General features: G+C 39.4%; 1 protein-coding gene across 2 annotated transcripts in view; it reads right to left on the reverse strand.

Moving 5' to 3' along the window:
• Window positions 1-1,671: 1,671 nt before the first annotated feature.
• The window catches only part of MMP25 (matrix metallopeptidase 25), a 46,043-nt gene continuing 20,987 nt past the window's right edge, over window positions 1,672-26,727 (reverse strand). The window contains exons 1-10 of one of the 2 annotated variants that reach the window (XM_026712024.2): window positions 23,008-23,123; window positions 16,216-16,348; window positions 12,346-12,490; window positions 10,596-10,891; window positions 10,312-10,485; window positions 9,694-9,796; window positions 7,760-7,842; window positions 5,881-6,033; window positions 4,916-5,176; window positions 1,672-3,168 (exon numbers count right to left, since the gene is read on the reverse strand). In XM_026712024.2, coding sequence (XP_026567809.2) covers window positions 2,921-3,168; window positions 4,916-5,176; window positions 5,881-6,033; window positions 7,760-7,842; window positions 9,694-9,796; window positions 10,312-10,485; window positions 10,596-10,891; window positions 12,346-12,490; window positions 16,216-16,348; window positions 23,008-23,115 — 1,704 coding nt within the window. In that variant the 5' untranslated portion in view covers window positions 23,116-23,123 and the 3' untranslated portion in view covers window positions 1,672-2,920. Of the gene's footprint in view, window positions 3,169-4,915; window positions 5,177-5,880; window positions 6,034-7,759; window positions 7,843-9,693; window positions 9,797-10,311; window positions 10,486-10,595; window positions 10,892-12,345; window positions 12,491-16,215; window positions 16,349-23,007; window positions 23,124-26,727 lie in introns of those variants that run through there. The other variant, XM_087918287.1, reaches the window with a different exon arrangement.

Below are 26,727 nucleotides of genomic sequence, written 5' to 3' on the forward strand. Positions count from 1 at the left end.
TCTCATAGGTCCAGAACTTGGTATGTTGAGGTCAGCTGACTTCTCCAGTTTAGCTGTTAGTCTCTCTGTGACTGCACGCCACCTCCAACCTACCCAGCTTAGGCAAATCCTAACTACACAAGAGCTGGAGTTTGTTTTGAGAATTCAGAAGACCCTGGTTTTCAAACATGGAGACCCACTTCTCTGCAGGGAACCCCAGCTCTTTCCAAATGTTTGTCTCTCTAGCCTGCCCAGGACTCTAAAGTCAGCAACACCATTGTTTCTGGTAGCATCAAGAGATGGCTTGCTTTTTTAAAAAGCAGAGTCCATGCCTTGATTTATTCTCTGTACAAGGACATTTTCCTCCAAATCAGAGGGTCTCCAACTTCTGGTCTGTGGATAGTCACTGGGCCATGGCATGCCAGCAACTGGGCCGCACAAACAAGCAAAGCCCCATCTATGGGATGCAGGCAGCATGCAAAGCCATGCCCCCTCCAATCCTCAGAAAAATCTCCAAGGTACTGGTCCCTGGTGTCCAAAAAGTTGGTGGGGGCACTGCTCTAAATGCTCTCTCTACATCCGGATTAAAAGCAAAATGGCTTTTGCATTTAATGGCTTCTTTCTTGATAGATAAGGGCAGCCTGCCTCCATTTTTTCTTCCCTTAAGAGGCAGGGACGAGGGGTTGGGAAAGAGATAATGGATGAGTGGCAAGAGTATTTAGAAACCTTTTGATCTTCTGTACCAATACATTTCAGAGCCGCTGTTTTGAAACGAAGGAAGTTAGAAGTGAATTTAACAAGACCTTACCATAAGCCCACAAGGTTATGATTCAATTTTCTGTTGACATCTTCCTGGTCTCTGCACAGTTTACATCAAACCGCTGCATTTAAGGTTTTCTTGAATTGTGTGGAAGCCCATATTTTAATTCTTGTGCACCAAATTAGGAAATATTTCTTCAAGTACATATCTTGAACAATTCCTGGCTTTAATGAAACCCTCTCCCTTGATCTAAAGTCATTAGTTTGGAAATGCAAAGTGTACCCCTCCCACTCTTTCCTAGCATCCCATGAGGACCAGCAAATGTCTTTCTCATTAGGTAGATGGGCAACCATTGGGGGAGTTGTGTTTTATGAAATATGTGATAGTACATTTTGATTGTTCCGTTCCTTCTTCAAGTTGGGCAAAATATGCAGAACAGATCGACTAGGCGTGCTTTAGAATTAGTTCAATTTAGCAACCTTTTGATTTGTGTCTGTACTGATTAGGTAGACAGAAAGAATCAGGTAGAATTCCTTGGACACAACCAGCTTTAAGATTTAGGGAAATTATTCTTAGGTTATCCATTGCAGAACTGTCAAATCACAAGACCATGGAATATAAGCCTGATCTGGGGTCCAGGTGGTTTAACCCAGTATTTTTCAACCTTGGTTTATTTAAGATATGTGGACTGCAACTCCCAGAATTCCCCAGCCAGCTGCTGGCTGGGGAATTTTGGGAGTTGCAATCTACATATTTTAAAATGGCCACGTTTGAGGAACATTGGTAACCAGAAAGCTGTAGACACACACACATTTATTCCTACAGGGCCTAAAGCAAGGAACCAAATTGTGCCCCATAACGCAAGACACTGATTTTGCTACCTTCGATAGTTTAGATTTGTCTTAGAAAATGACACCTTAAAAACAAGTCAAGATGGTTTTCTTCTGGGTTTTATTATTAAAATGAGATGCACATTTGATTTCTTCCTGTCTAATCTGCTCTTCTCTCCCCTCATCTACAAGAATATTTTAAATCATGGTAAATTAACTTCCTCCAATATTCTTGGGCTCTCCTCTTACAATCGGCTCTGGCACGAAAGATTTTTCAATCCTCGGATGTCGCAAATGGCGTTTATCCCACAAAGTCAAATATGCACAGACCATAATTGCCAAAACACAATGTAACAAAGAAAACATCTGTAGGGATGAGATACTTTCACAAGATATTCCTCACCCCCTGGTTTTCTCACAGTCTTCTTATTTATTGGAGAAAATTTGATAATGTATTCATAGGCTAGACCAGGGATCCCCAAACTTGGCAGGTTTAAGACTTGTGGACTTTAACTCCCAGAATTCCTTTGCTTGCTGAGGAATTCCGGGAGTTGAAGTCCACAAGTCTTAAAGTTGCCAAGTTTGGAGGCTTCTGGACTAGACTTATTTTTCTAAAAGGTGGTCCTTTCTGGTCTCCTACCTCTGATGACATCCTGAAGCCAATTCTGAGCTAAACTATAAAGGTAATGATTTAAGAGCTGACCAGCTGCTACAATGATGTAATGTTGGGAGTGAGTCAGCAAGGTGTTTGGGCTGATACCTGTAACAAGAAGAGGCCCTGTTGGGGCGGATCTCCCTCTATGTGTGCTTCGGTGCTGTAATTGCTGATTGCTGTTTGTTTGAGGTCTGACTAAAGTATGTCTATGTATTCTTTGTAGATAAAAGCACTATTTAAATACAAACCTCTGTTTACTGTATTTGCTCCTGGGTTGTCTCACATAGTCATACTATGCGCACTCTGACAAAAACACTCATCTGCTTCCCATCAGGGAAAACATAAAGGGTCTCACGTAATTTGTGTAAATCTGAGCTTTCTGGTATAGGACAGGATCAGAAAGGTCAGCACCCCGGAGCATGCACAGAATGCATTTCTTTCACCCCTGAGAAATGATATTATCACACGTTCACAATTAGGGTCCAGAACTTCCAATTAGTTTTAAGGTTAAGCACTTCTTTTTCAGAAACTGAGCATGGGAATGAATTCCAAGTCAGTATCGGATACTGAGAGCACCAAAAGAATAAAGAGGAAAATATCCCTTTTCACCTTTTGCTAGGGAATACCGTATTTTTCCCCACTGTTTCATCTCCTCTTTATAATGTAAAGTGCATAGTCATGTAGCTAACCTAGCAATCAGCATATCATCCAAAGCAGAATAAAGATCCAAGCTAAGAAGGAGTTTTTGATTTGTCCACTTGCCCCACAGAGGCATAAACCATCCTCCCCTTTCTGCCCAGTTCTTGGTCCTCTGGGGGAGATGGTGGTAAAATCTGAGCAAAACATCAGGTCGTGTGGAATGGAGCGTGGATGGGTTGAATCGGCCTCCACATTACCACCTTTAAAGCGCCAATAGTGCGTATCCTTGAAGAAGTATGTGTGGCCTGCAAGGGAGAGAAGAAGGAAGGAAGGAAGGAAGGAAGGAAGGAAGGAAGGAAGGAAGGAAGGAAGGAAGGAATTAAGGAATGAATAATATGATGTTCCTTTTGTCCCTGAATTTGGAGGAGCACATCTGGAATAGACCACTAAATTTCCTGGGATTATTAATTGACTCAATTCCTTCACTGTGGGAATAAATGCATCAGGATTTGATTGTGAATACTGGGTCATGTTAAACATCCATGGTTATTTTTGAGACCATTTTATTCACCTCTTTTAACTTGGAGTAGATACATATTTTAGTAGAAAGAGAGGCAGACTTTCTCAGCTTGGAAGATGATATTTAAAAAATTGAATGAATTTTAAGAGAATGGATAAATAACCCTAGGGGAGTTTGGCAATATCCTTTAAAATATTTCACCTGAAACATGAATTACTTAACCAAAACACAGACGGGAAGGATATTGGAATATAGAACAATTCCTCACATCAGTGGTATTTTTAAGGCAAATGATGGACAGAAGAAAAATGCCTATAGGGCCCTGCAGTTCCATTTCTGAATGTCCCTTGATGTTTAACAATAAACTTGTTTTATTGTTTAAATTTAGGAATTCTCAGGTGTAGAATTTTGTTCATTTGACATGGAGGTTGCCCTCCCCCCTTGTGATTTTCTAGTTTACTATCTCTTTTCTATTCAGTTGAAGTTGGTTAACCGGATGTTCATTTAATTATGGCCTGTTTTTTTCCCCGGTGAATTTATTTTCAAAGATGAGCTTCAGTATCTGACATTCTTGGCACTGCTGAGAGAATGGTTAAGTCAAAGGCTCAATGCAGGTTGTTCTTGACTTATGACCACAATCAGCCCAAAATTGCTGTTGCTAAGCAAGATATTTGTTAAGTGAATTTTGTCCCACTTTACGACCTTTCTTCCCGTAGCTGTTAAGTGAATCACTGCAGTGTAGCAACAGGGTTGTTAAGAGAATCTGGCTTCTCCATTGACTTTGGTTATCAAAAGGGGATCACATGATCCAGGACACTGCGACTGTCATAAATATAATGGGTGCCAGTTGCCAAGCAGCTGAATTTTGATCACGTGACCATGGGGAATGCAGTAACGATCATAAGTATGAAAAATGGTCATAAGTCACTTTTTTCAGTGCTATTGTAACTTCGAATGGTTACTAAATAAATAGGTGTAAGTTGGAGACTACCTTTACTTGGTACCAAATTCTGCATAATTCAGTGCTTCAATATGTGGGAGCTGTGCAGCACATTTCTGCAATTGCTTATCACTAATAATTATTGGGGGCAAAAAACCTAAATTCTGGGACTGGTTTGTTGGAGACTCCCTACAATATTGTAGGCCTTAGCATGGTGTTTTTCACCCTCAGCAACTTTAAGTTACTGGATGGGGAATTCTGGGAGTTGAAGTCCACATATACCTTAAAAGTTGCTGCAATTGAGAAAGTAGAACATACCTGAGGTGGTATTCAGCAGGTTCTGACCAGTTCTTGAGAACCGGTAGCAGAAATTTTGAATAGAACTGGCAAATGCCACCTCTGATAGGCCCCACCCCCCATCTATGCTCTGCCTCCCGAGTCCCAGCTGATCTCTTTGTCTTCTTTTGTTGCCCTACACAGGAGAACGGAGCTGGAAAGCAGGTTAGTCGGGTGGGGAGGGAATGCCATGGCCACCAAGCCACACGCACAGAACCGGAAGTTAAAAAATGTGAATCCCACCACTGGAACATACCATCATTCCAGTGAGTGATGTCATCCAGCTCAGAAGGGACTCCTTTCCAGAGGGTGACAGGTTTGGGATACCCTGGTTCCACATGCCCCAGCTGATCATCGTAGCGCCAATAGCGGTCCTTCTCTAAGAGGTACGTCTTACCATTGTGAGGCCAAACAAAAACAGCCCCAACTACGGTGCCAGGAGGGAGTCCCAGATCGGATGTGGGACGGGGATAACCTTGATTGACTAGAGTGTCAGAAAATACCCAATAGTAGGGCCCTGCAAGGAGGAAGAAGCAGGAAATTAATTCTGTAAAAGAGATGTGAATTTGATTCCATAAATAACTTCTATTGGGACCACATGCATTTTATTCATCTCTTCCATTCAAACAGATGTTTTCAAAGACAGGCCCTCCCTCACAGAATATACATTTATGCAAGTAGTTGTTTTAGACTGATTCTAATAAAGAATTTCACAACAATAGATTCTAACAATAAAGAACTTCACAACAAAAGATAATATTTGTAGTTCAGGTTTGATTTTTGGGGTCTTTGGTGCTTTCTGAGCTTGATTGTTTTCTTGCAGACATTTAATAACCGAACTATATAACATCATCAGTGTTAGCCATGTGTACATAAACAGAGCAAACTTACTCCTTTCTAGCACTGATGATACCTAGTTGGGTAATGAAACATCTGCAAGAAAATAACAAAGCTCAGAGAGCAATAAGGAACCCACATTAAAGAAATAACTCAGAAATAACTCCATGTGTCGTTCTTGGCTTGTTGAGTCTGGCAGTGAATAACTTATATATTCCTGGATTCTGACTTGCAGATTAATTGAAAGATGTCAGCCTTTAAGATTTTCCTTTAAAAACTTGATCTTAAGCTATTTTTTCCTATTTTAACCTCCTTTTGCATTAGTATATAGACTCTCCTTCCAAATAAGTCTGCCACTTCCCATTACCATTTTGACACACTCACCAATAAAGAACACGATCTGGCTGTCATTGGCACGTTCGTATGCAGCATCAATTGCCTTAAAATCTGGGGGGAGTCCGTTCCAGAAGCGGAGGGTCTGGGCTGGCTCCATAGAAACCAGATTCTGGGATGGCTGTATCCTCCAAAAATATCTCGCTGCAAAAGATTACAATCATAGAAACCAAAGTTGATGAGGGCAGCTAACCGTTCCCTTTCAAATCTCCTAATATTTCAAAATAATAATAAAAAACAGACTGTATTGCCAGAAATCAGCAATGATTCATTAGAATTGCTGTGTTATCAGTGGAGAGAAGGTAAGTAGCACTAGTAAATTACATAATTATTGGCTGCCTTAGCAATCACAGCATTGCAACTCTAAAAGTCCACAAAACTGGTTCAAATTAGTTTTTCCACTTTACAGATTCATGATTGATCCCCTAGCAACCACTCAAGTTATGACCGACCCAAAAAAGGGGATAACAACCTAGATTCAAAATTCCAACAGCTGGGCCCTTCTGCGATCATGTGATCAAACTTCAGGTGCTGAATAATACAGCTACGTTAACAGTTAATTTACTTAATGAACATGGCGTTCACTTAAAGATTGCAGCATTTGCTTAACAGCTGCAGTGTTTGCTTATTGACCTAAGTGTTCGATTAAAGACCACAGCATTTGCTTAAAATTACAGTGTTTGCTTTACAGCCACTGCATAAAGGGTCGTAAAAATAGGTCAGTCATATGACTGGCCCATTTTATGACTATCGTGACGTACAACTGCAATTAGAAGGCTGTGTTATCGTAATATGTTGAGGCCCACCAGTAGACCTCTGAGAGGAAAAAAAAACCCTTCAGCTCTGAAAGTCTGTAGAGATTCTCAGTCATCTAGGCTGTCCCAAATGTGCTTTTTCAGGAGGCAACTGGACTATCTTGTTTTTTTCTTTGAAGACGTTTCTCTTCTCATCCAAGAAGCTTCTTCAGCTCTGACTGAATGGTGGGAAGACGGAAGGTTTTATGTTCCTTGCAGACAGCTGGTCATTCGCATCCTTTTAGAGGGTCATTGAACACTTGGAGGTTTATCTAATAAAGATAAACCAAGATAAACCTCCCAGTGCTTCAATGACCCTCTAATGGGATACAAATGACCAGCTGTCTGCAAGGAAAATAAAACCTTCCGTTCCCCACAATTCAGTCAGAGCTGAAGAAGCTTCTTGGATGAGAAGCGAAATGCCTCCAAAGGAAAAAAAAAATAGAAAGTCCAGTTGCCTCTGAAAAAGCACATCTGGTTGGCCCACTGGTCACTTGCATGGTGATTCCAAAGGAAGAAAAAAGCATCCTGAGATCCAGATACATATTTTCATATCACAGTTTTATTCATTCATCCCCTGCTTCTCCAGCTCATCGTACAAGAGCACCAGCTTTTTCATACATTCTACCTGAGCAGGCATCAGCCAGAGCAAAGCCTCCACCACAGGAAGAGATTAAATCTGCCATTTCTTTTTTTCAGAGGCAGAGATAGTTCTCAACTTACAACAATTCATGCAGTGACTGTTTAAAAAAGTGACTTGCAAACGGTCCTTGAATTTTTGACTCTTGCAGCATCCCTGAGGTAACATTTTCAAAATTTGAGTATTTAGCAACGATATTGCTAAATGTATTTGTGATGGTTGCGGCATCCCAGGGTCATGTGATTGCCATTTGCAACCTTCCCAGCTGGCTTCTGACAAGCAAAGTCAATGGGAGAACCTGTATTCACTTAACGACCATGGAAAAAAGTGTCATAAAACTGAGCGGGATTCACTTCACAACTGCCTTGCTTACCAGCAAAAGTTCTGGTCTGGATGTAAGTCAAGGATTATTTATATGTATCTGTGCTTGACTTACCTTTAAAGAAGAAAACTTCGCCACGAATATTAGCAATAGCATCAAACCCAGCTTTGCAACGTTCAAATGCTGGCAGGGAAGGTCTGGAAAGGAGAGAGAATTAGTAAGAGGACCCATTAATTCACTGGGGTTAGGTTGAGACCAGCAGGACAAAATATGGCCGGTGATTTGAAAACCAGACTTTCTTGATTAACGCTGGATGTTTCTAAACCGATCCCAATAAACAAGACAAAGCTATTCTGTTCCCCTTGTTAATGGGTTTCTTTATGGTAGGAGGAAAAAAAATAGGGGAAACAGGGGGAAGATGTGGGGCAGTTACCGATGGAAATCAACAATGCTGCCTTCCATGCTAAATTCCATGCATGAGGCCTGCGGTGCACAATAAAAGCTTTGTCTAGAATTCCCCTGCGCCTCACTTCCTCCTCCTCTGTGTCCCATAATAGATATCAACCCTTCTCTCTCTGGACTTTGCATGAGATCATTATAGTTACCCCTCCTATTCTTGGTTTTTAGTTTTAGTTTTTTGGTCTTGCCCCTACCTCCAGGCAAATCCCAATTGCAACAGCAGGAAGAAATCAGCATTTTTTTCACAGCTGCACCCCCACCCCACCCCACCCCAACACATACACAACCACAAGCAGCCAAAGTGCACTCTTGACTTTGCACTGCTGACCCAAGATAGAAGGTCACTCTTAGAGTTTGTGAAAGTAGCAAATAGAGCCTCCCAGGACACAGGAATGAAAAATGAAATGAAATGAAAAAAAACAAAAAAAAATACCAGCACACGAGTTTTATCTTGGGGCAGCTGCTTAAAGTTTCCTACATAACGAGCTGCTAAATAAATGTCTTTGGAATGGGACAACTCAACATAACAAATCTGCCAGGGCCAGCTCACCTTAGCCAACTTGCCACAGAACAAGTCATCACGGGAAAACTTGCTGCAGGCCAATGCAGCAATTTTATTTCATTATTTAAAATATTTTTAAAGATTATTAAATTATTTTAATTTTTTTTTATTCACATTTCATTGTGTACCTGCTTTCTTTACTAATTCCATTTCACCATCTCTTCAGTATTAAATAACTTTTGTTCTGTGGCGAGTTGGCCATGTTGAGTTACCCATGTTGAGTTGGCATGGCGAGTTGTCCTAGACCAAATGCCTTAACTACTCACTCATGTTGTCTAATGGGTTGCTCCTCTCCAATTGGCTGGGGTTCAAGATATCAAAGATAGATCTTTCATTTTCTACCTGTTAAAAGGACTCACTGCTGTTGATTAAGGGTTTTTTTCTTCTTTTCCTGGGTACCTGTCCATTCCCAGTTGGTTCTTCTAGGCTGCCATTTCAGTTGGCATTAGCATGGTCCTTTGAATCTAAACCTAGGCGGCAACCAACTCATCACTAACTTACTGTATTTCTGCAACCTTGATCAATATGGATAATCCTCAACTTACAACCACATTTGGGACCAGAATTTCTATTATTGAGGAAGGCAGTTCTTAACGGAGTTGCCCCTGATTTTACAAGCTTTTTGCCATGGTTGTTAAGAGAATCACTGCAGTTGTTTAGTGAATCATGAAGTCATTCAGCAAATCTGCCTTTCCCCATTGATTCTGCTTATCAGAAGCCAGCTGGGAAGGTTGCAAAAGGTAATTACAAGACCCCAGAACACTGCAACTGTTGTAAATATGAACTGGTTGCCAAGCACCCAAATTTTGATTATGTGAACATGAGGATGCTGCAATGATTATAAGTAGAAGAGCCAATTGTAAGTCCCTTTTTTAAAATGCTGTTGCAACTTTGACCGGTCGCTAAATGGTTGTAAGTCGAGCACCTGCATTTAATTGTGCTCTGTTTGGCTCAGTGGCTGTCATTTACAAGAGCCAATCAGGAAAGGGAGAATTAATAGGATCAACCAATCAGAAAAGAGGCTCACTTTTCTCTCGGCTTGTCTGGTGGTAGGTCTGGGATCGGGGGTGCTGTGGGAACTGGGGGTGCTGGAATATCTTGATCTGGATATGAACTATGATGCCGCCTACCTACAAACAGGAGAGAAATAATGAGGTGGCCACAGATCAAATGGACAAATAGGCAGTATGAGATACTTCCTGACCTGAGAAAAAGAGAAGGGACGTGTACATCAAAAGATGAAAGAAAAGGACAACTTCCTCCAACTTACTCCTAGCAGCTTGCTGAGTACAACATCCACGCTCCCTAATCATCCTAGTCATTGCAGAGCATGAAAGAAAAGCAATAGAGAAACGGTGGTTGTTACAAGTAAAATGTCTCAGCAAGGAGAAGAAATATCAGTCATGGTGGAAAGAAAGAGGGTGGCGTCAAAGAATTGTGTTTCTGTATGCTTGTTGTGTATGACGTCCATGATCCCTAATCGTCATAGTCATTGCAGAGCATGAGAGGAAAGCAGTAGAGAAACGGTGGTTGACACAAGTAAAATGCTCCAGAAGGAAGAGAAATATCAGACAAGGCAGACAGAAAGAAGAATTTCTTTCTGAAGTTGAAGAATTGTGTTTTTCATAAGACTAAAACCTCTCACCATAGATTTGTTGAATTCCCATGGCATCATCTATAAAAAGTTGGTAGAGGTGAGGCAAACCAACAGGACCTTGGTAATATGGCATCATGATGGATTCCTTAACAGAAGAATGAGCCAGTCCCAAGGCATGACCAAACTCATGTACTGCGACAGCAAACAGATCTGTGCCACGGCCTGAAATCAGGAGAAAAAGAGCATTTTAGTCAAGATTTGAGGTTCTTTGGATAATATTTTTAGAAAATACTAAAGTCCTATAGTGTGATATGTCGAAATTCTGAAGATACCTGGTGACTCATTCTGCGGGTCATAAATCCAGGTCTCTTCCATATCAAAATGGGTATCACCCGAAATGGGATATTCTCCAGGGAAGAAGGCATGGGCCAGGGTGCCTCCGGGCCCATCAAAGGGGTATGTGTCATCGTGATAAGAGGCCACAAAATCCACCACAATGTCTGCTTGCTGCGAAGACACTTCTTTGAAGGTCAAGGCTGAAGAATTGCTCCAAGCTTGAAAAGCATAGAAAATGAGATTCCGGACATGATCGTGAGACATTTGCGAGGAACGAGGGAAGGAACGGATGCTGAAATGGGAAACAAAGAAGAGAGGGAAAGAATAAGGTAACACCAGATGAGTTTTGCTGAAAGAAGAGAGGGAAAGAATAAGGTAACATCAGATGAGTTTTGCTAGATGAGATTACACAAAAGTCCTGTGTGGTTCAGTATCTTCTTTTGCAAGATGTCCGCAAAAGACTTACTGGAAGCCCACAAACAGGATATGTAGACAACATCCTCTTACAGGACACTTTTGTGACCCAGCTTGTGGTATTCAGTGTCACGATAAAGAAAGAATAATGAGAAGTAATTACTCATGGGATTGTGGCAAAGTGAATAAAGTTCTGGACCAAAAAAGACATAAGAAATGGATGCAACAGAAACAGTAAGTTATAGTAGCTCTTCTCCAAATGGGTGCAACAGCTGTGACAGCATACAGGTAGTCCTCAACCTATAATCATTAATTTAGTGACTGCTTGAAATTAAAATGGCATGGAAAAATGTGTTTCACACTTACGACCAAGCAGCATTCCCATGGTCACGTGATCAGAATTCGGATTCTTGGCATTTGGCTCATATTTATGATGTTTGCAGTATCATGTGGTCACTTTTTTGCAATCTTCTGACGAGCAAAGTCAATGGGAAAGCCAGATTCACTTAACAACTGCGTTACTAACTTAATAACAGCTATGATTCCCTTAACTACGGTGGCAAGAAGGGTTGTAAAATGGAGCAAAACTCACTTGTCTTGCTGAGCAATGGAAATTTTGGGCTCAATTGTGGTCGTAAGTCAAGGATTATCTGATGCTGCATCATTTGTCTAGTCAGCAAAGTTATACAATAAGAGAGCAGGGAAGAAATTAACAAGACAGCATATAGAAAGTCCTTGACATGTTCAGTCACTAGGCAACTGTTCGCAGTCATAGTGGCTCCTCAAAAGGTCCTTGCAACTGTTTCAGAGTTCCAATGGCTGCCATTTCCAATGGTCACATGACTGCATTTTCGGTGCTTGGCAGCCATTTGCAGCATCCTGCAGTCACTTTACCACTATTTACAACATTTTTGCCAAAAAAATAGTTTTTACTTCAGGTTTCCAGCCAAAATACTCCATAGCAAACAATGAGTTTGCTTAAAAAAACACATTGTTTGCTTAATGACCATGGATTCTCTTAATCACCTCCACAAAAATAGGTCATAAAATTGGGTTGGTCACATGATTGACCTGCTTTATGTCTGTCAACTACTTATGACTATATTTTAGGGCAAGCGCCATTATGGTCTTAAGTCGAGGACCACTTGCACGCTGAAAGTATACTTCATCAATTGAGGAGATGTTGAATTATGATTCCTATGACAAATGCAGGTCAGAGATTTTGGAACACAAATAGCAGGAAGACAAAAACCACGGCAGAGAAGATGTGGTTAGCTTAACTTTGCATTCTCAGGCTTACTCCTTCAAAAGAGATGGGATTATTAGACTTACTGCCACGTCAAGTCGGTCTTTTTCCAGGAACTTTCACTGAGAGCATAGCGTCTCTTCCTGCGTCGACGTCGCATCAACTCCGAGGTGCCAATGAAATCAGGGAGAGAGCAACGAGGCTTGTTCATCATTTTCAAAGTCTCATGATCTACAAAAGAGAGGAACAATGGGACCAAAACTGTATTTTCCATGTTTTGATTTTAATTTAAGGTCTCTTTCTCTGCTCTGACCGGAAATAGGACTTGCAATCTGTCCTTGACTTATGACCAGAATGGAACCTCAAATTTTTGTTGCTAAGCAAGACAGTTGCTGAGTGAATTTTGACCCACTTTCTGACTTTAAGTTAGTTAATTAAGGGACCAATCGTAAGTTGAGAACTATACGTATATCAATATGAAATTACTTTTTCCAGCCTCAGAAAAAATGATTTTTCAATTGCAATTATTTTTCCAAGAAATCTTTACTGTCAAAAAAATATGCTAACAATAATACCAAATTGATGACTTTTCAAATTTCATCCTAGAAAAAATATAGCAGGTCATATAGCAATAGTAATGGCATTTAGAGTTATATACCACTCTACAGCCCTCTCTAACTAGTTTACATAGTCAGCATATTGCCCCTAATAATTTTGGGTCCTCATTTTACCAACCTTGGAAGGATGGAAGGCTGAGTCAACCTTAGGTGAGATTCAAACTGCAGGCAGCTGGCAGTCAGCAGAAGTAGCCTGCAGTACTGCACCACTACGGCTCATATGATTTACAGATTATAGCAATCATAGATTTGAATGGCTGGCTTGAAGCCAATTGCTGGAATCATAAAATAAATGAAATAGCTTAAATATAGGGTGTAGATTGGGAAAGAAGGGAGCAACAATTTATATCACAATAAAGATAGTCCTTGACTTATGACTGTAATTGAACAATGAATTATAATCATAAGTCATGCCAGTCATTAAGTCCGTCATCACATGGCAGTGCTGGTTTTACCATTTTTTGTGATGGTTGTTAAGTGAATGCCATGGTCATTAAACAAACTCATTGTTTCTAATGGATGGTTTTTGCCGGAAACATGAAGTATATATTAGTTTCCAGCAGAAATGTCATAAATCATGATCATGTAATCACAGGATGCTGAAAACAGTTGTAAATTCAGGGGGAGGACTGGCAATCAGAACTTTTTTTTTTAATAAAGTTTTATTTGGGTTTTCACACATACAAAATACAAGTAAAACATCTTTCTTGAAAATAGCATGGTCCCAGGTTGGACTTCTTTATACAGACACAAACTCAATTTCATGCTCATTTTTGTGTTCTATTCCATATCTTATACTATTCTACATTTTCTGTATAGTTTTTCCCCTCTTTTAATTTTCTCAATTCAGATCATTATATTTATACTTTTGTCTGTTCTGTTTCAATTTCATATTATCTTTTCTCATTAAACAAATTTTCTCCTGTAGTTACTAATTGGAGTATTGACACCTTTATATCTTTTAATTATATCCATTCAACTCTTATTTAAACTTCAATATATACCTTAAGGTATTTACCTTCAATAAAATACATAATACATAACTTCCAATCGAATTCTGCTTGGTACATTCTTATAATACACACTATATTCTTTTTTTTAAAAAAAGGATTATAAATATATGTAATTATAAACCCTCATTCCATTCCAATTCAGTTCTATCATTAATAATGATTAAAATCTTAACATCTTTAACATTTCTTTTCAATTAAATACCATACTTCCTTAAAGACACATATAATCTCCATAATTAATTTTTCCCTTATTTCTCTTCACATATGTTTTGTAAATCATTAAATATCCATTTGTTACATTTATTTATTGACAAGCATTCCACTGAGTTATGATAGCTATTTTATCAAACATTTTAATCATACATTGTTTAATATTTTCTGAAATTATTTCTATTTCTAATACAACAATACTATCTTATGTACCTTTGCAGAATCCCCTTTTCCATTAGATTTTCACCCATTATCTCTAAATAGGCCCTCTTTCTCTATATTTTGTTTCTGTCCTTTATAACTTCTTTTCCTTTCTTTCTTCCCTCTCATCTTCTCCCTCCCCTTTTTACCCCCTTGTCTCTCTACTTCTAATTCTCTCTTCTGCATTTCCCTCTTCTGTTGCTTTCTGATTTTATACTTATTTTTCACTCTATTTTTTTGGGGGGGGGGTGTTTTTCCCAGCCTTAAACTTTCCATTTTCTTTCCCCCCTTTCCTTTTTTCCCCCCACCTAAGATTACTTGTTCATTAAAGATGGCTTCTTCTTTGTCCCAATCTTCTTGTTCTGCAGGCATTTCTTGTTGTTTCTCATAATTCCAAATCTCCATTTCCAAGAACTGAAATATGAAGCCAAAAGAACCTCTCCCTTCTTGTGCATCTTCTTTGTACTTTTTAAGTTCCATTTTCAGTTCTTCTAAAGGTGGAGCCATTATAAACAGTTTTAAACAACCACCCGATTGATTTTAGTCATTCAAATACAATAACTAAGAATCCAGAGATCACCAAGTAATCCAAATAGTCCCAAGCTGTTTCTTCTTATTTCTTTTTCCACTTTCTCTTCCTGGGGTTTTACTATTTTGTTGCAATGTTTCAGTTAAGATGTATCTTTTGGAAGTCTTGTTGAGATTTTGCTGTAAGTTCTTTTTAATTCCAGGCAGTCTCCTCCCTTCCAGATCTGCCCTTTTATTCTTTTTCTCTCCTTTCCTGTTTTCAAAAGCTTTTAATTATCCAGAAATCTTTATTATCCCATTGACTTTTTATTTTCAGCATTAAATGCCTATTAATGTCAAAGTGGATTTTTTTCCAATTTCTTGCTCAGTCTCTTAGCTGTGAGTATAGGAAAAGGAGAAAAAAACCCCCAAATCTTTTCCCTTTTCTCTCTCCTTCGCTGCTTCAAAATCTTCTTTGGGAACAATGCTATTGGGTTTTTTTTTAGTAGTTTCAATTCCAGGGTAGCTTATTTGTTGCTTTTGCTGTTTGACCTGGTTAACCAAAACTTTCTCTTCTTATCTTCCTCCTGCACATTCTTTTCCGGTCGAGTTCTTCTTTGTGGTGGCCATTTCTGACCACCGCTATAACCGCCTTTGGGAAAGGGAATAATGGCCAGCTGGGGAGGAGAGATGTGGCTCTCCTCAACCCTGCAGGCAGTCTCCCCCCTCTTCGAGGTGGCTTAGCCCCAATACCAGCCCTGAAACTAACTGGCTCGGGGCGCTCCAGCGGCGAGCACGGATCAAAACCGTGCAGAGACGCGGTTTCGGTCTGTTGCCGAAAAAGCTCAAACCGGAAGTCCCAGGCAATCAGAACTTTGAATGTTGGCCATAAGTGCCTTTTGGGGAGAGGAATCTGTTAAAAACTTTGAATTGTTGCTAAGTGACCGGTCATTAAGTGAGGACTACTTTATATGAAAATTTGAATGTCTACTTTTATCAAAACAGTCCAGAACCACCACACACCCTCAAATACAAGTTACTTAAAAAGCTGGACAATGCCTGCTGAATGGAAAACTGGAGCCAGCCTGGTTAAGGAACAGGGCTAGAAAGCAGGAGACCCATGAGTTCTAATCCCACCTTAGGCATGAAAGCCAGCTGGATGATCTTGAGCCATTCACTCTTTCTCAACCCAACCTACCTCACAGAGTTGTTGTTTTGAGGAAAATAGGAGGAAGAAGATGTGCTGGATATGTTTGCCACCTTGAGTTATTTGTAAAAACAAAAAAGGCGAGATAATAATAAATAAATAATAAATAACTTGAGGACAAAAAGAGGACATGATCTCCTTTGATGGCCGTAGTAACCCTACATTCACACCAGCATCCTTAAGTGGAACAGAGATACTTACCCAGTTTCCCGGTTACCGGCACACCTGCAAACCTTTGCATTGTTCTAACAGCAACAGATAACTCCTCCTCGCTTAGAAGACTTGCTGCTCTGGGATCGGGTTGGGGAACGTAGCCATAGCGGATCAACCATTCCTGTGAGGATACAATTCACAAGGTGCATCAGTCAGCAGGCAGGCAGAAATGGTAGGAAGGTGCCTTTCGTTTTGTGAGCAGAGTCCCTCTGCCTTGGTTAGCCGCAAGAAGAATTGATAGGATTCAATTTTTTTTACTACTGGTTCTGTGGGCATGGTGGGCGTGGCATGGCTTGGTGGGCATGGCTTGGTGGGCATGGCAGGGGAAGGATACTGTAAAATCCCCATTCCCTCACCGCTCCTGCGGGGAAGGTTACCACCGGTTCTCTGAATTATTCAAAATTTCTGCTATCGGTTCTCCAGAACTGGTCAGAACCTGCTGAATACCACCTGTGGCTTACAACCATTAGTTTAACGATTGCTCAAAGTTACAAAAAACATGACTTATTATTGTTTTTCACACTTATGACCATTGCAGCATCCCCATGGTCATGTGTTCAAAATTTGGATGGTTGGCAACTGGTTCAGAATCATAACGGTTGCAGTACCCCAGGGTCAAGGGATTACCTTTTGTGACCTTCTGAAAAGCAAAATTAATGGGGAAGCCAGATACACTCAACAACCATGTTACTGAATTTAAGAACTGCAGTGATTCCTAAACAACTGTGGCAAAAAACACTGTAAAATGGAGCAGAATTCAGTTAACTGCCTCGCTTAGCAGCAGAAATTCTGTCCCACAGGTGCTTTTTCAGGAGGCAACTCAGGGGTGGGATTCAAATTTTTTAACAACTGAGTGGGTGTGGCTTAGTTGGTGGGCATGGCTTGGTGGTCATGTGACTGACTGGGCGTGGACAACTCAGTATCACTCACTTTGAGGCATGCATCTCTTCGCCTGGCCTCTCATGACCGTGGGGGTGCTGCAACAGTCATAAGTGAGAAAAACGGTCATAAGTCACTTTTTTTCAGTGCCATTGTAACTTTGAATGGTCACTCCACACAAGCAAAGTACCAGCAAAGGAGGGACACAAACTCCAGAGAAATTCCAGAGTTAAGAAGTCTAGTCCTGCCAAGAATGTAATAAGGGTTAACGGAGAAGCAGTTTCTGTAAGCAACACCAGAATGTTTCCTTCCTGCCTTCCTTACAGGATTAGGCCAATAATTCCTTCTAACAACCGGTTCTCTGAACTGCTTAGAATGTTAACAACCAGTTCTAGCGAATAGGTGTGAACTGGTAGAATCCCTGAGGCAACTGGACTTTCTTGTTTTTTCTTTTGAAGACATTTCGCTTCTCATCAAAGAAGCTTCCTCAGCTCTGACAGGATAGTGGGGAATGGAAGGATCTTGTCAGAGCTGAAGAAGCTTCTTGGATGAGAAGCAAAATGTCTTCCAAAAAAACCCCAAGAAAGTCCAGCTGCCTCCTGAAAATCACCTGTGGGACCACCATGACTTGGATAACTGAGAATATCTACACTTTCAAGCAGAAATTTTGCGCTCAATTGTAAGATCGCAAGTCAAGGACTATCTGTACACCATAATTTGTTTACTAGTATGTTGTGGATTAAAACACCCTCATCCAGAGTTCAACCAACAGACTAAAAATGAAACAAATCACACTAGCTAGGTTCATATAATACTGCAAGCCATAATGCAGTTTGCTTTTGTTTATATGGCTTTAGATGGGGTGTGAACCCTGCTACTGCTTAGGGTGAGTAGGTTGTGTGAATCCAGTCAATTGTAAGATCTAATTAGAGCATATTATGTTCTCCAGCAACCCAATTTGGAACCGGCAAGTCAATCGTTAAGTGAAGTGGCCGCTAAATGACTATATTTACAATCTCCCTTCAGTTTTCCTTTGCTTTAGAGATCTGCAAAAGTTGAAAATGTAAGGATTGGCCATAAAGTTACTTTTTTCATCACCATCATAACTGGGAATGGTTGCTGTAGTTTCTATGTCAGATATTCCGATATAGGTAATTATATTGTCCTCCTTCAAGAAACAATTTACATATGTATATCACATGTTACTAGATTATTACTACAATGTTACTAGTATCATTAGTACAGCACAAGTAGTAATAATTACCAGTTCTATTACTTTGGTTGGCTAACAGAGAACAGACTACTGAGGATGCTCCCAATGCCATGGATCTACATTTCCCAGATTTCCTGGCTTACATGCTAGCAATGCATTCTGGGAGTTGTAGTTCCAGCCTATCTGGAGCATGCTTAGTTGAGACAAGCTGCTCTAGGGGAATTCAAGCCAAAAAATCCCCAAAAGAATATCTTGTTCTTGTCTGTGCTGCGTCTTTCTGTTCACACCTGGGGCTTTCCTTTTGAGGCGGTCCCAGGAGAGCAATTTTTCTCCTCAGTTGCCTGGAGGGCTGTCCCTTGAGAGGATTCATTATTGCTTTTGTTCCATTTTTTTCTAGATTAGAGCAATGGTTCCTTCTTCTTTACGGGGAAATGAGAACTGGAATGCAGAACCGTGGAGGGGAAGCCCCAAAATGGTTTGGGACAAAGATGGCTTCTGCTGATGCTTCAGCTTTCAGAAGAATCCAGAATGAGCTGTTCCCCAAAGCCTCTTTATAGTATTAGGGAACAGAAAGCAGGAATGTGTAAACCTCCCATAAGCATTCTGTAAGACAGCAGTTTCTCAAACTCAGCAATGTTAAGATTCCTGGGACTACAACTCCCAGGATTCGCTACCCAGCATGCTAGGTAAACACAGATTTCCAGCAAAAACATCATAAACTGTCATGTGACCAAACAGATGTAAATCTCAACTGATTTGACTGGGTAGAAAAAAGAATAAAAGTGCAATCAGCCCTTACATTCAAAGTGGTTTGCATATTACATCAAACCATAATAATAAGTATTAAAAAGCAGCTTTAGGACAATGCTTTAGCTATAGGTAATCATCCGAGATACACCTTAAAAAGGACAACTCGCTGGCAGTTGGAGATAATTCTTGGCCTGCAACTCTTTTTGACCAGCAGACAGCACTCTAGGAAGTGGGGGGGGGGCTCTGAACAGCTTTTGAGTCTGAGGGCTCCCAGAATGAGTTTAATACATTCCCAATTTACCACAGCCCCCTGGCCCGTTGAAAGCCTCCTTTGTTTGACTCCATGGAGGCTTCTGAAGAATCCAAGAGCCGCCCCCTGGTTTCTCGAGACCCCGGCAACCTTCCTACAACCACCCTTTTGCCTCAGTTTCCAAGACGGGTCAATTTCCCCCTAATGTATCTTATCTAATGATGTATAAAATCCATGCACACAACCCCTGCTGTTTGCAGCTGGTTGGATTAGTTGTCATTTTTAAAAAAAGAAAAGGTCAAGCAGCTAGTCAACATTGCTTTCCACCGGAAGGAAAGACAAAAATGCAGCTGCAAGTATCAGGGAAAGATGGTCCAAGCCAGGAAACACTGGATTCCTTCCAAAGATTACTAATTTTTAGAATAGCCTCTTCGCAAAGAAGGGAAGAAAGTGCAGTAAATCAGGCACAGGACAGAGGAGCTGAGATTTTAAGAGTGGCAGGTGGGAGAGAATTTCTATTAGTTTCCATCATGGTTGCAGAACAAAAAAACCAACAACTCGAAGTGTGTTATTATTCTTTCATAGAAGGCACTTTTAAAACACTTGCTGTACTTATTGCTCTTGTCCTCAAAATAGACTTGAAAGCTGGGCTGGCCTTTACTCTGTTTCACAGAGAGGAAGCTAGAGCAGAACAGAAGAGCTCTTTTAAAGTCTGTAAAATAGGATCACAAGTAAGTATTTATTCATCCACTCCATAATTTCTTCTTCCAACTTGTATTCAGTGGTTGACAGTTCCTGAATTATTCCAATCTGCACCTTTCAGGAGTTGGTTCTTTTAAAAAGTGAAGCCTGAAAATTCATTAGGTATTATGTGAGGAAATCATAGGCTAAATTTGCTTTATTAACCCAAAGAAAAAAATTATTTAGCCCTAGTTTAGCCACACTACTCCATTCCTGGTAAATTAACGTACGCTGTAAAAGTGATAGCACATCTACAAGAGAATTGCTTCTTCAAACAAGTGAGCCAAATTATACATTAAGAGAAATAGCAATTAACTCAGCTTGAAGCTAGTTCAGTTTGAGCAGTGGATGATGAGAAAGGAATTCCATTCTAGCTATTGATTCTGTAGCTCAGGCACCAAGCAGCAGAATATGTTTCCCCAAGATATTCAAATGTTCCTTTCTAGCGTGTCCCTTAAAATTTTATACTAAAGTAGTCTTCATTTTACGATCACAATTGAGCCCAAAATTTATATTGCTAGGCAAAATGTTGTTAAGTGAGTTTTGCCCCATTTTACGATCTTTCTTGCCTCAATTGTTAAGTGAATTGTTAAGTTGTTAACTTAGCAAACATGGTTAAGTGAATCTGGCTTCGCCATTGTCTTTGTTTGTCAGAAAGTTGCAAAAGTTATCACATGACTTTGGGACACTGCAACTGTCATAAATATGAGTCAGTTGCCAAGCATCTGAATTTGGATCATGTGGTCATGGAGGTATTGCAACAGTCATAAGTGTGAAAAACAGTTATAAGTCACTTTTTTCAGTGTTGTTGAACAGTCATTAAATGAATTGTGGTAAGTGGAGAACTACCTGTATTATTTTGCTTATGGCAATATAGCTGATTCAGTCCAGAAAGTAAAAATTAAAGGATTTTAAAAACTTACTGATGTTCAGAAAAAAGCTGAAGCACTTTTATTTACAAACAATGCAACTGTTGTTAACTTGGTGATGTTGTTAAATCATCCCAAATTTTCCAAGAAAAAAATCAGGGGAACCTTGTAGACAGCTGGGTAGAAAAGCTTCCAATTTTCAAACTATGCACTTCATGTAGTCCTTGACTTATGACCACAATTGGGACCAGAATTTCCATTTGCTAAGCAGGGCAATTGTTACATGAGTTGCACCAATTTTTTGTCTATTTATAAAATTTATTGGCCATCCATCTTACCATAAGGTAACTCTATAATGGCTTACAGTCATATAAATATGTATCTACCTTAAAATGTAAATAAATGAAAATCAAAGATTAAGGTCTAATTTTTTTAAAAAAATATTTTTTCCACTGAAACCGTGCCATTGTTAAGCAAATCAAGCAGCTGTTTAAGTGAATCACAGAGTCGTTCAGCAAATCTTTCTTCCATCATGGAAATTGCATGTCAGACATTGTCTGGAAAGACCATAAATGGAGATCATTGTAAATACATGCTAGTTGCCAAGCACCTGAATTTTGATCACATGACCATGGGGAGGATGCAAGATTGTTAAGTGCAAGCATTAATAATAATTCATTTTTTTCAGTGCTGTTGTAACTTTGAATGGTCTCTAAATGAATGGTTATAAGTTGAAGACTACTTGTAGTTTACTCTAGTTCTCCAAAAGAACAGAAAATGAGATATTTAAAAACACTAAAATATAGTAGCAGTAAAAAGTTTGGATTTCTGAATGGCAATTCAGTCAAGGCGGTAGGAAAAACATTGAGCTGAAATGAAATAAAGCATGTGGACGTTTACTGCCTTGTAATGTTCAGCATTTCCAAGTTCAGTAATGGTGAGGGCCTAACGCACACTTTCTAAAATTTCTCACAAAATCCCTTTACCTTTATTAGCTGCTCAGCCAGCAAGTTTCAAGAATGACCATTTCCCATGATCGGAATTAGAGCCTCTGCAAGGGTCACAACTGTTCAAGGGCAAAATTCCCACCAGGAAAAAGATGATGGCAATTTTCACAGGGCAAAAGATCCTTACAAAGAATTCCAGAATTTAGGAGCCTAACAGATATCTGCCTCTCCGTGGCCAAAGTTTGAAAGTCAGCAAATCCCAAATCTGAAAAGCAATTTGGTTCCAAATGAACTTACAATGTCTGGGAGCTTGTCTGGGAGCTTCCACAGCATTTTTAAAACCATAGTTTGTTAAATTTTTGAATAAATCACAGCTGACTCATGCAAGATGCGAAGCCAGAATCAAACCAATCCTATTAAGGTTTCATGTGTTTGTAAATCACATCTGCAGAATCAGATGTGAAAAAGAAACACTCTGTAAACGCTCCAGTATTTCCAAACCTTGGAAGTACTGAAAAAACAGATCCATATGCTGCATGAATCTGTTTATGATCCTCTGGATAGTGAGAAAGAGGATCAAAAAGATCTGCAAATCTGATAACATATTACTGCACTCAGGGCCCCCAATTTCCCACAATTTATGACCGAATTACAGGGAGAGAAAGAGGAAGGAAACTGATGTTAGGGATCAATGATTTCCTGTCTGAAAGTGGTCTGTAACTTGAAACTCCAAGGAGATGAGTCAATCTGATCTTCCTTGAAAGAGGAAAAAAATACTATAAAAGAAACACGGATAACAAATCTGTGAATCCCATTTACTCTTTATTATAATCCTCCCAGGTGAGTTCTATTTATCTCCCAAGCTTTGTCTTTTCATACCTCTCTTAATCCCAGGCACCAATTTCTTTCCCCAACTCATGATCTGACCACTCTGCCTTATAATAATTGCCCCCCAAATTCTAATAATCTCCCTAAAAATATTATTGTTCCCCTTTCTTCACATTCATCCTTCCCGCCCCCCCTTTGGGCAGGAGAAATGGGAAGATATTATTCTCAACGACCCAACTATTTATGCTAACTCTCTGGACCCTTCCCCACTTTTCCTGCTTTCTTGAGGGTGTCTGTACTCACCAGCCCCTTGATCATGTTTCGGGAACTGGACCTTAGGACCCTAGATGGCCCTGCCTTGATCTGAGGGACGTGCCAGAGTGATGCCAGGAACATAAGCAGCAGAAGCATCTTGGCAGTGATGTCTCCAGGCACAGTCGAGATCCTATATAGTCTCTCTCTCTCTCCTCTCCCCCTCCTTATCTCCCCTCCCCTTCTTCCTGTCTCTTTCTTCTCTCCGCCCTGCTAGTCAAATTAAGGAGGTGGTGGGGGGGGGGGGAAGATGGGAAGGAGAGCCCCCAGATTTTCTAGAGAATGGGTTGCAATGGAAAAAGCAAGTGTTGATAGGGATACAGAATTTAAAGAGTTGGTAAGGTGAATAGAAGCTGGTTGGTAGATTAATTGCCTGTTTATAGGGCAGAACAAGATAAATACCTGTTACAATACCTGTCCCAAAGCTGGAAAAGAAGATAGAGAGAAATTTGATAAGGATCAAATCAGGATGAGTCCAGTAGTTGCACCTTTTCAGACAACAATAAAAAGGCCATATTTTCTAGATTTTCACTAGATTTTCACAACATTTACTGATCTAAGATGCTGCCAGACTACTCTGGATATTTGGCTACCATAGACTAATTTGGTTTTCCACCTACAGGATTTGTTAACATTTAAAATTTCTTATCAGGGACTCCACCGGTCTTAACACTGAGTCAAAAGGTATAAGCTGGATGTGAAACAGAAGTCTGCCAGCCAGACTGGATTCTTGCTTCTGCAGCCTGTGTGTGGGAGGGACGGAGGAAGGAAGCATTTCACTCATGGGGGCTGGTAAACCAATTTACAAAAACTGAATCTCCTTCCCCATCATTGCCCGTCCTCTCCATCAGCCTTGTCTCATACATTGCACTAAGCCTTATTCTGGATGCTAAAAGGGCTTTTTATATTGTTGAAGCTACATTTTTGGAGCATGTTTTCAAATTCGTAGGTTTTTTCTACAGGGTTTGTTCATCTAAAGCAGTGTTTCTCAGCCTTGACAACTTGAAGACCGGTGGACCTGAACTCCCAGAATTCCCCGCCAGCATGGAGTATGCATTGACACTCTGCAACAGGAGAGGTATAAGAAACTTCAATTCCATGAACGTGTAGATTGAAAAAAAAAGTTGGTTTTGCAAATGGAAAATTTAACAAATTAAAGCCACAGTCTAGTCCTGTTGGCTAAAATGAATTGTAGTTGCCCAGAGTGAATTGAAGGGACTCATCCAGACACAAAAACTTTTTCAATAATATGCCAAAATCTAAAACTAAATAAAGATGGATAATCTAATCTAATCTGAACTAAATTGAAGATAAATGGACTTCAACTCCCATAATTCCCTTCCAGCAAGTCTGACTCGGGAATTCAGGGAGTTGAAGTCCCATCTATCTTCAGGTTGCCAAGGTTGACAAACACTGAGTAGAGAGATCTCTTTCTCCATCATGGCATCCAAAGCAGTTTTGGGAACTTTAGCTGTTTTAAATTAGATATTCTCAATATATTATGGACATTGTAGCATTGAATATAGATTTTTATTAGATGCTGATGACATTTTGATTATTCTGGAGAATTATTTAATGTCCCTACCAAAGCTTGTAGGAGCTACGTAGCAATATAATTTATATTCATGCTACTCTATTAAAAATAGTATAAAATGTTGGAGGAAATTGTTCCTTTAGGATCAACATTTTGCAATAGGTTACTATTAGAATATGTTCTTTATAATATACCAGAATTGAATACATTATTTAAGAGATTACTTCCCAAAATATATCTCAATATGTTGAATTTAATATATCTAGATTTATAGATAGGCTTACTTTGGATGTTAAAAAGTGGTTAAATTATCAATATTAATTTCTACTACATATCATATCATAATCTCCTTCTTGATAAAATTCCAAGTATATATTTTAGGATTTAGTTTTATTATATTTAGTTTATGTTAGATTTTGGCACAATATTGAGAAAGTTTTTGTGTCAGGATAAGTCCTTTCAATTCACTCTGGCCAACTTTCAATTCATTGTATCCGAATAGACAGTGGCTTTAGTTTGCTTCATTTTCCACTTTATAACCGATTTTTCTTTTAAATTTTACATCTTTGTGGAATGGAAATGTCTGGATTATTCCTTTCTTGTGTAGAGTGTCAATGGGTGCTCCTTTGAACACTTCACAAGTACTTGGAACAACTTATAATCCCCAGAGGCTGATCTTTCCAGCTTTGAAAGCTGCTAGATGCAACTATGCCTTAATTAATTGGAAAGCTATTAAATTCTGATCTGAAATTCCATGAAAACCCAGCATTGTCGAATAGGCTCCACCCCTTTTTGGCATGTGGCTGTTGCTTTTACCAATCTGTCACTCCTGCTGCAATGACACACTGTAGACTAATCCTAATTTAAAGATGGGGGAGATGTTTGATTGAAAGTCAGAAATTAAGATCTGGGAAGGACTGATTATTATTATCAGCCTTTTCAGAGGCTAGGTTCTGAATGCACCTTATACCATTAACTTGCTTGCCAGTACAGGTATTCCACATTTTACGACCACAACTGAGTGCAAAATTTAGGTTGTTAAGTGAGAATTTGTAAAGTGAATTTTGTTCCAAATTACGATATTTCTTACCACAGTTGTTAAGTGAATCACTGCAGTTGATAAGTTAGTAACATGGTTGTTAAGTGAACCTGGCTTCCCCAATGACTTTGCTTGTCAGAAGGTTGCCAAAAGTGACCAAATGAGTCCTAGGATGCTGCAACAGTCATAAGTATGAAACTGTTGCCAAGCATCTGAATGTTGATTATATGATCATGGGGATCCTGCAAAGGTTGTAACTGTGAAAAACGGACATAAGTCACTTTTTTCAGTGCTGTTATAGCTTTGAACAGTCATTAAATGAACTGTTGTAAGTTGAGGACTACCTGTGTAATACAATTAAAACACGTAAATATGGCCACAAAATATGACTCAGATACTTTAGCGGTTTTAAAGGTATATGGAAGATCTGGATGTTTAAGAGATGGAGTTGAAATAAAATAAACAATTCCATTGTATTTTAAATTAAAAAGATGAAAGTTAATATGGATAATATATGTGATACATAGAATCATGAATTTGAATGTCCAATTTTGGAAAGTCAGTAGGCCCAAGGTTTTAAGAAACATAAAATATATTTAGGATTGGAGTGAATTCACTAGAAGAACTATACAGAATCACTATCACTGTATGTGTTTTACTTTCCTCTGATTGTACTACCACTCTTTATAAGGTTCCTCAAACAATGGTTTAAATAAGATGAGAATTAAGGTTTTTTTGTGGGTTGATATAAGAAAGTTGAGGTCTCTGACTCAGATGATGTAGTTATGTTCCTTTATGGATCCCTTTTGGATTCAAATCATTATTTATATTAGAATAGCCTTTAGGAAAAACAGATAACATATAATTGTGAATTTTTCAAAGAAAACTATAAAGGTACAAAACAATCGATGCTCCAAATATTAAAAAGTAGATCCAAGAAGCGAAGAAGTTTCCTACCTATAATTGAAATGCATTTATGTTGTAAAAATGAAAAGATGGAGAAATAAGTTTCCTAATAGTTAGTACATATTATGTTAAAAAATTTGGCTACTTCTATATTAATACCATATCTTTCTCACCCATCCCTTTTTGAATTTATTTTAACCAGTATTAGTTTGTTTATTTCATTTTCCTCTGG

Source organism: Pseudonaja textilis, chromosome Z, assembly GCF_049901715.1.
Source record: "Pseudonaja textilis isolate UNSWEBS1 chromosome Z, rPseTex1.2, whole genome shotgun sequence".
Lineage (NCBI taxonomy): Eukaryota > Metazoa > Chordata > Lepidosauria > Squamata > Elapidae > Pseudonaja > Pseudonaja textilis.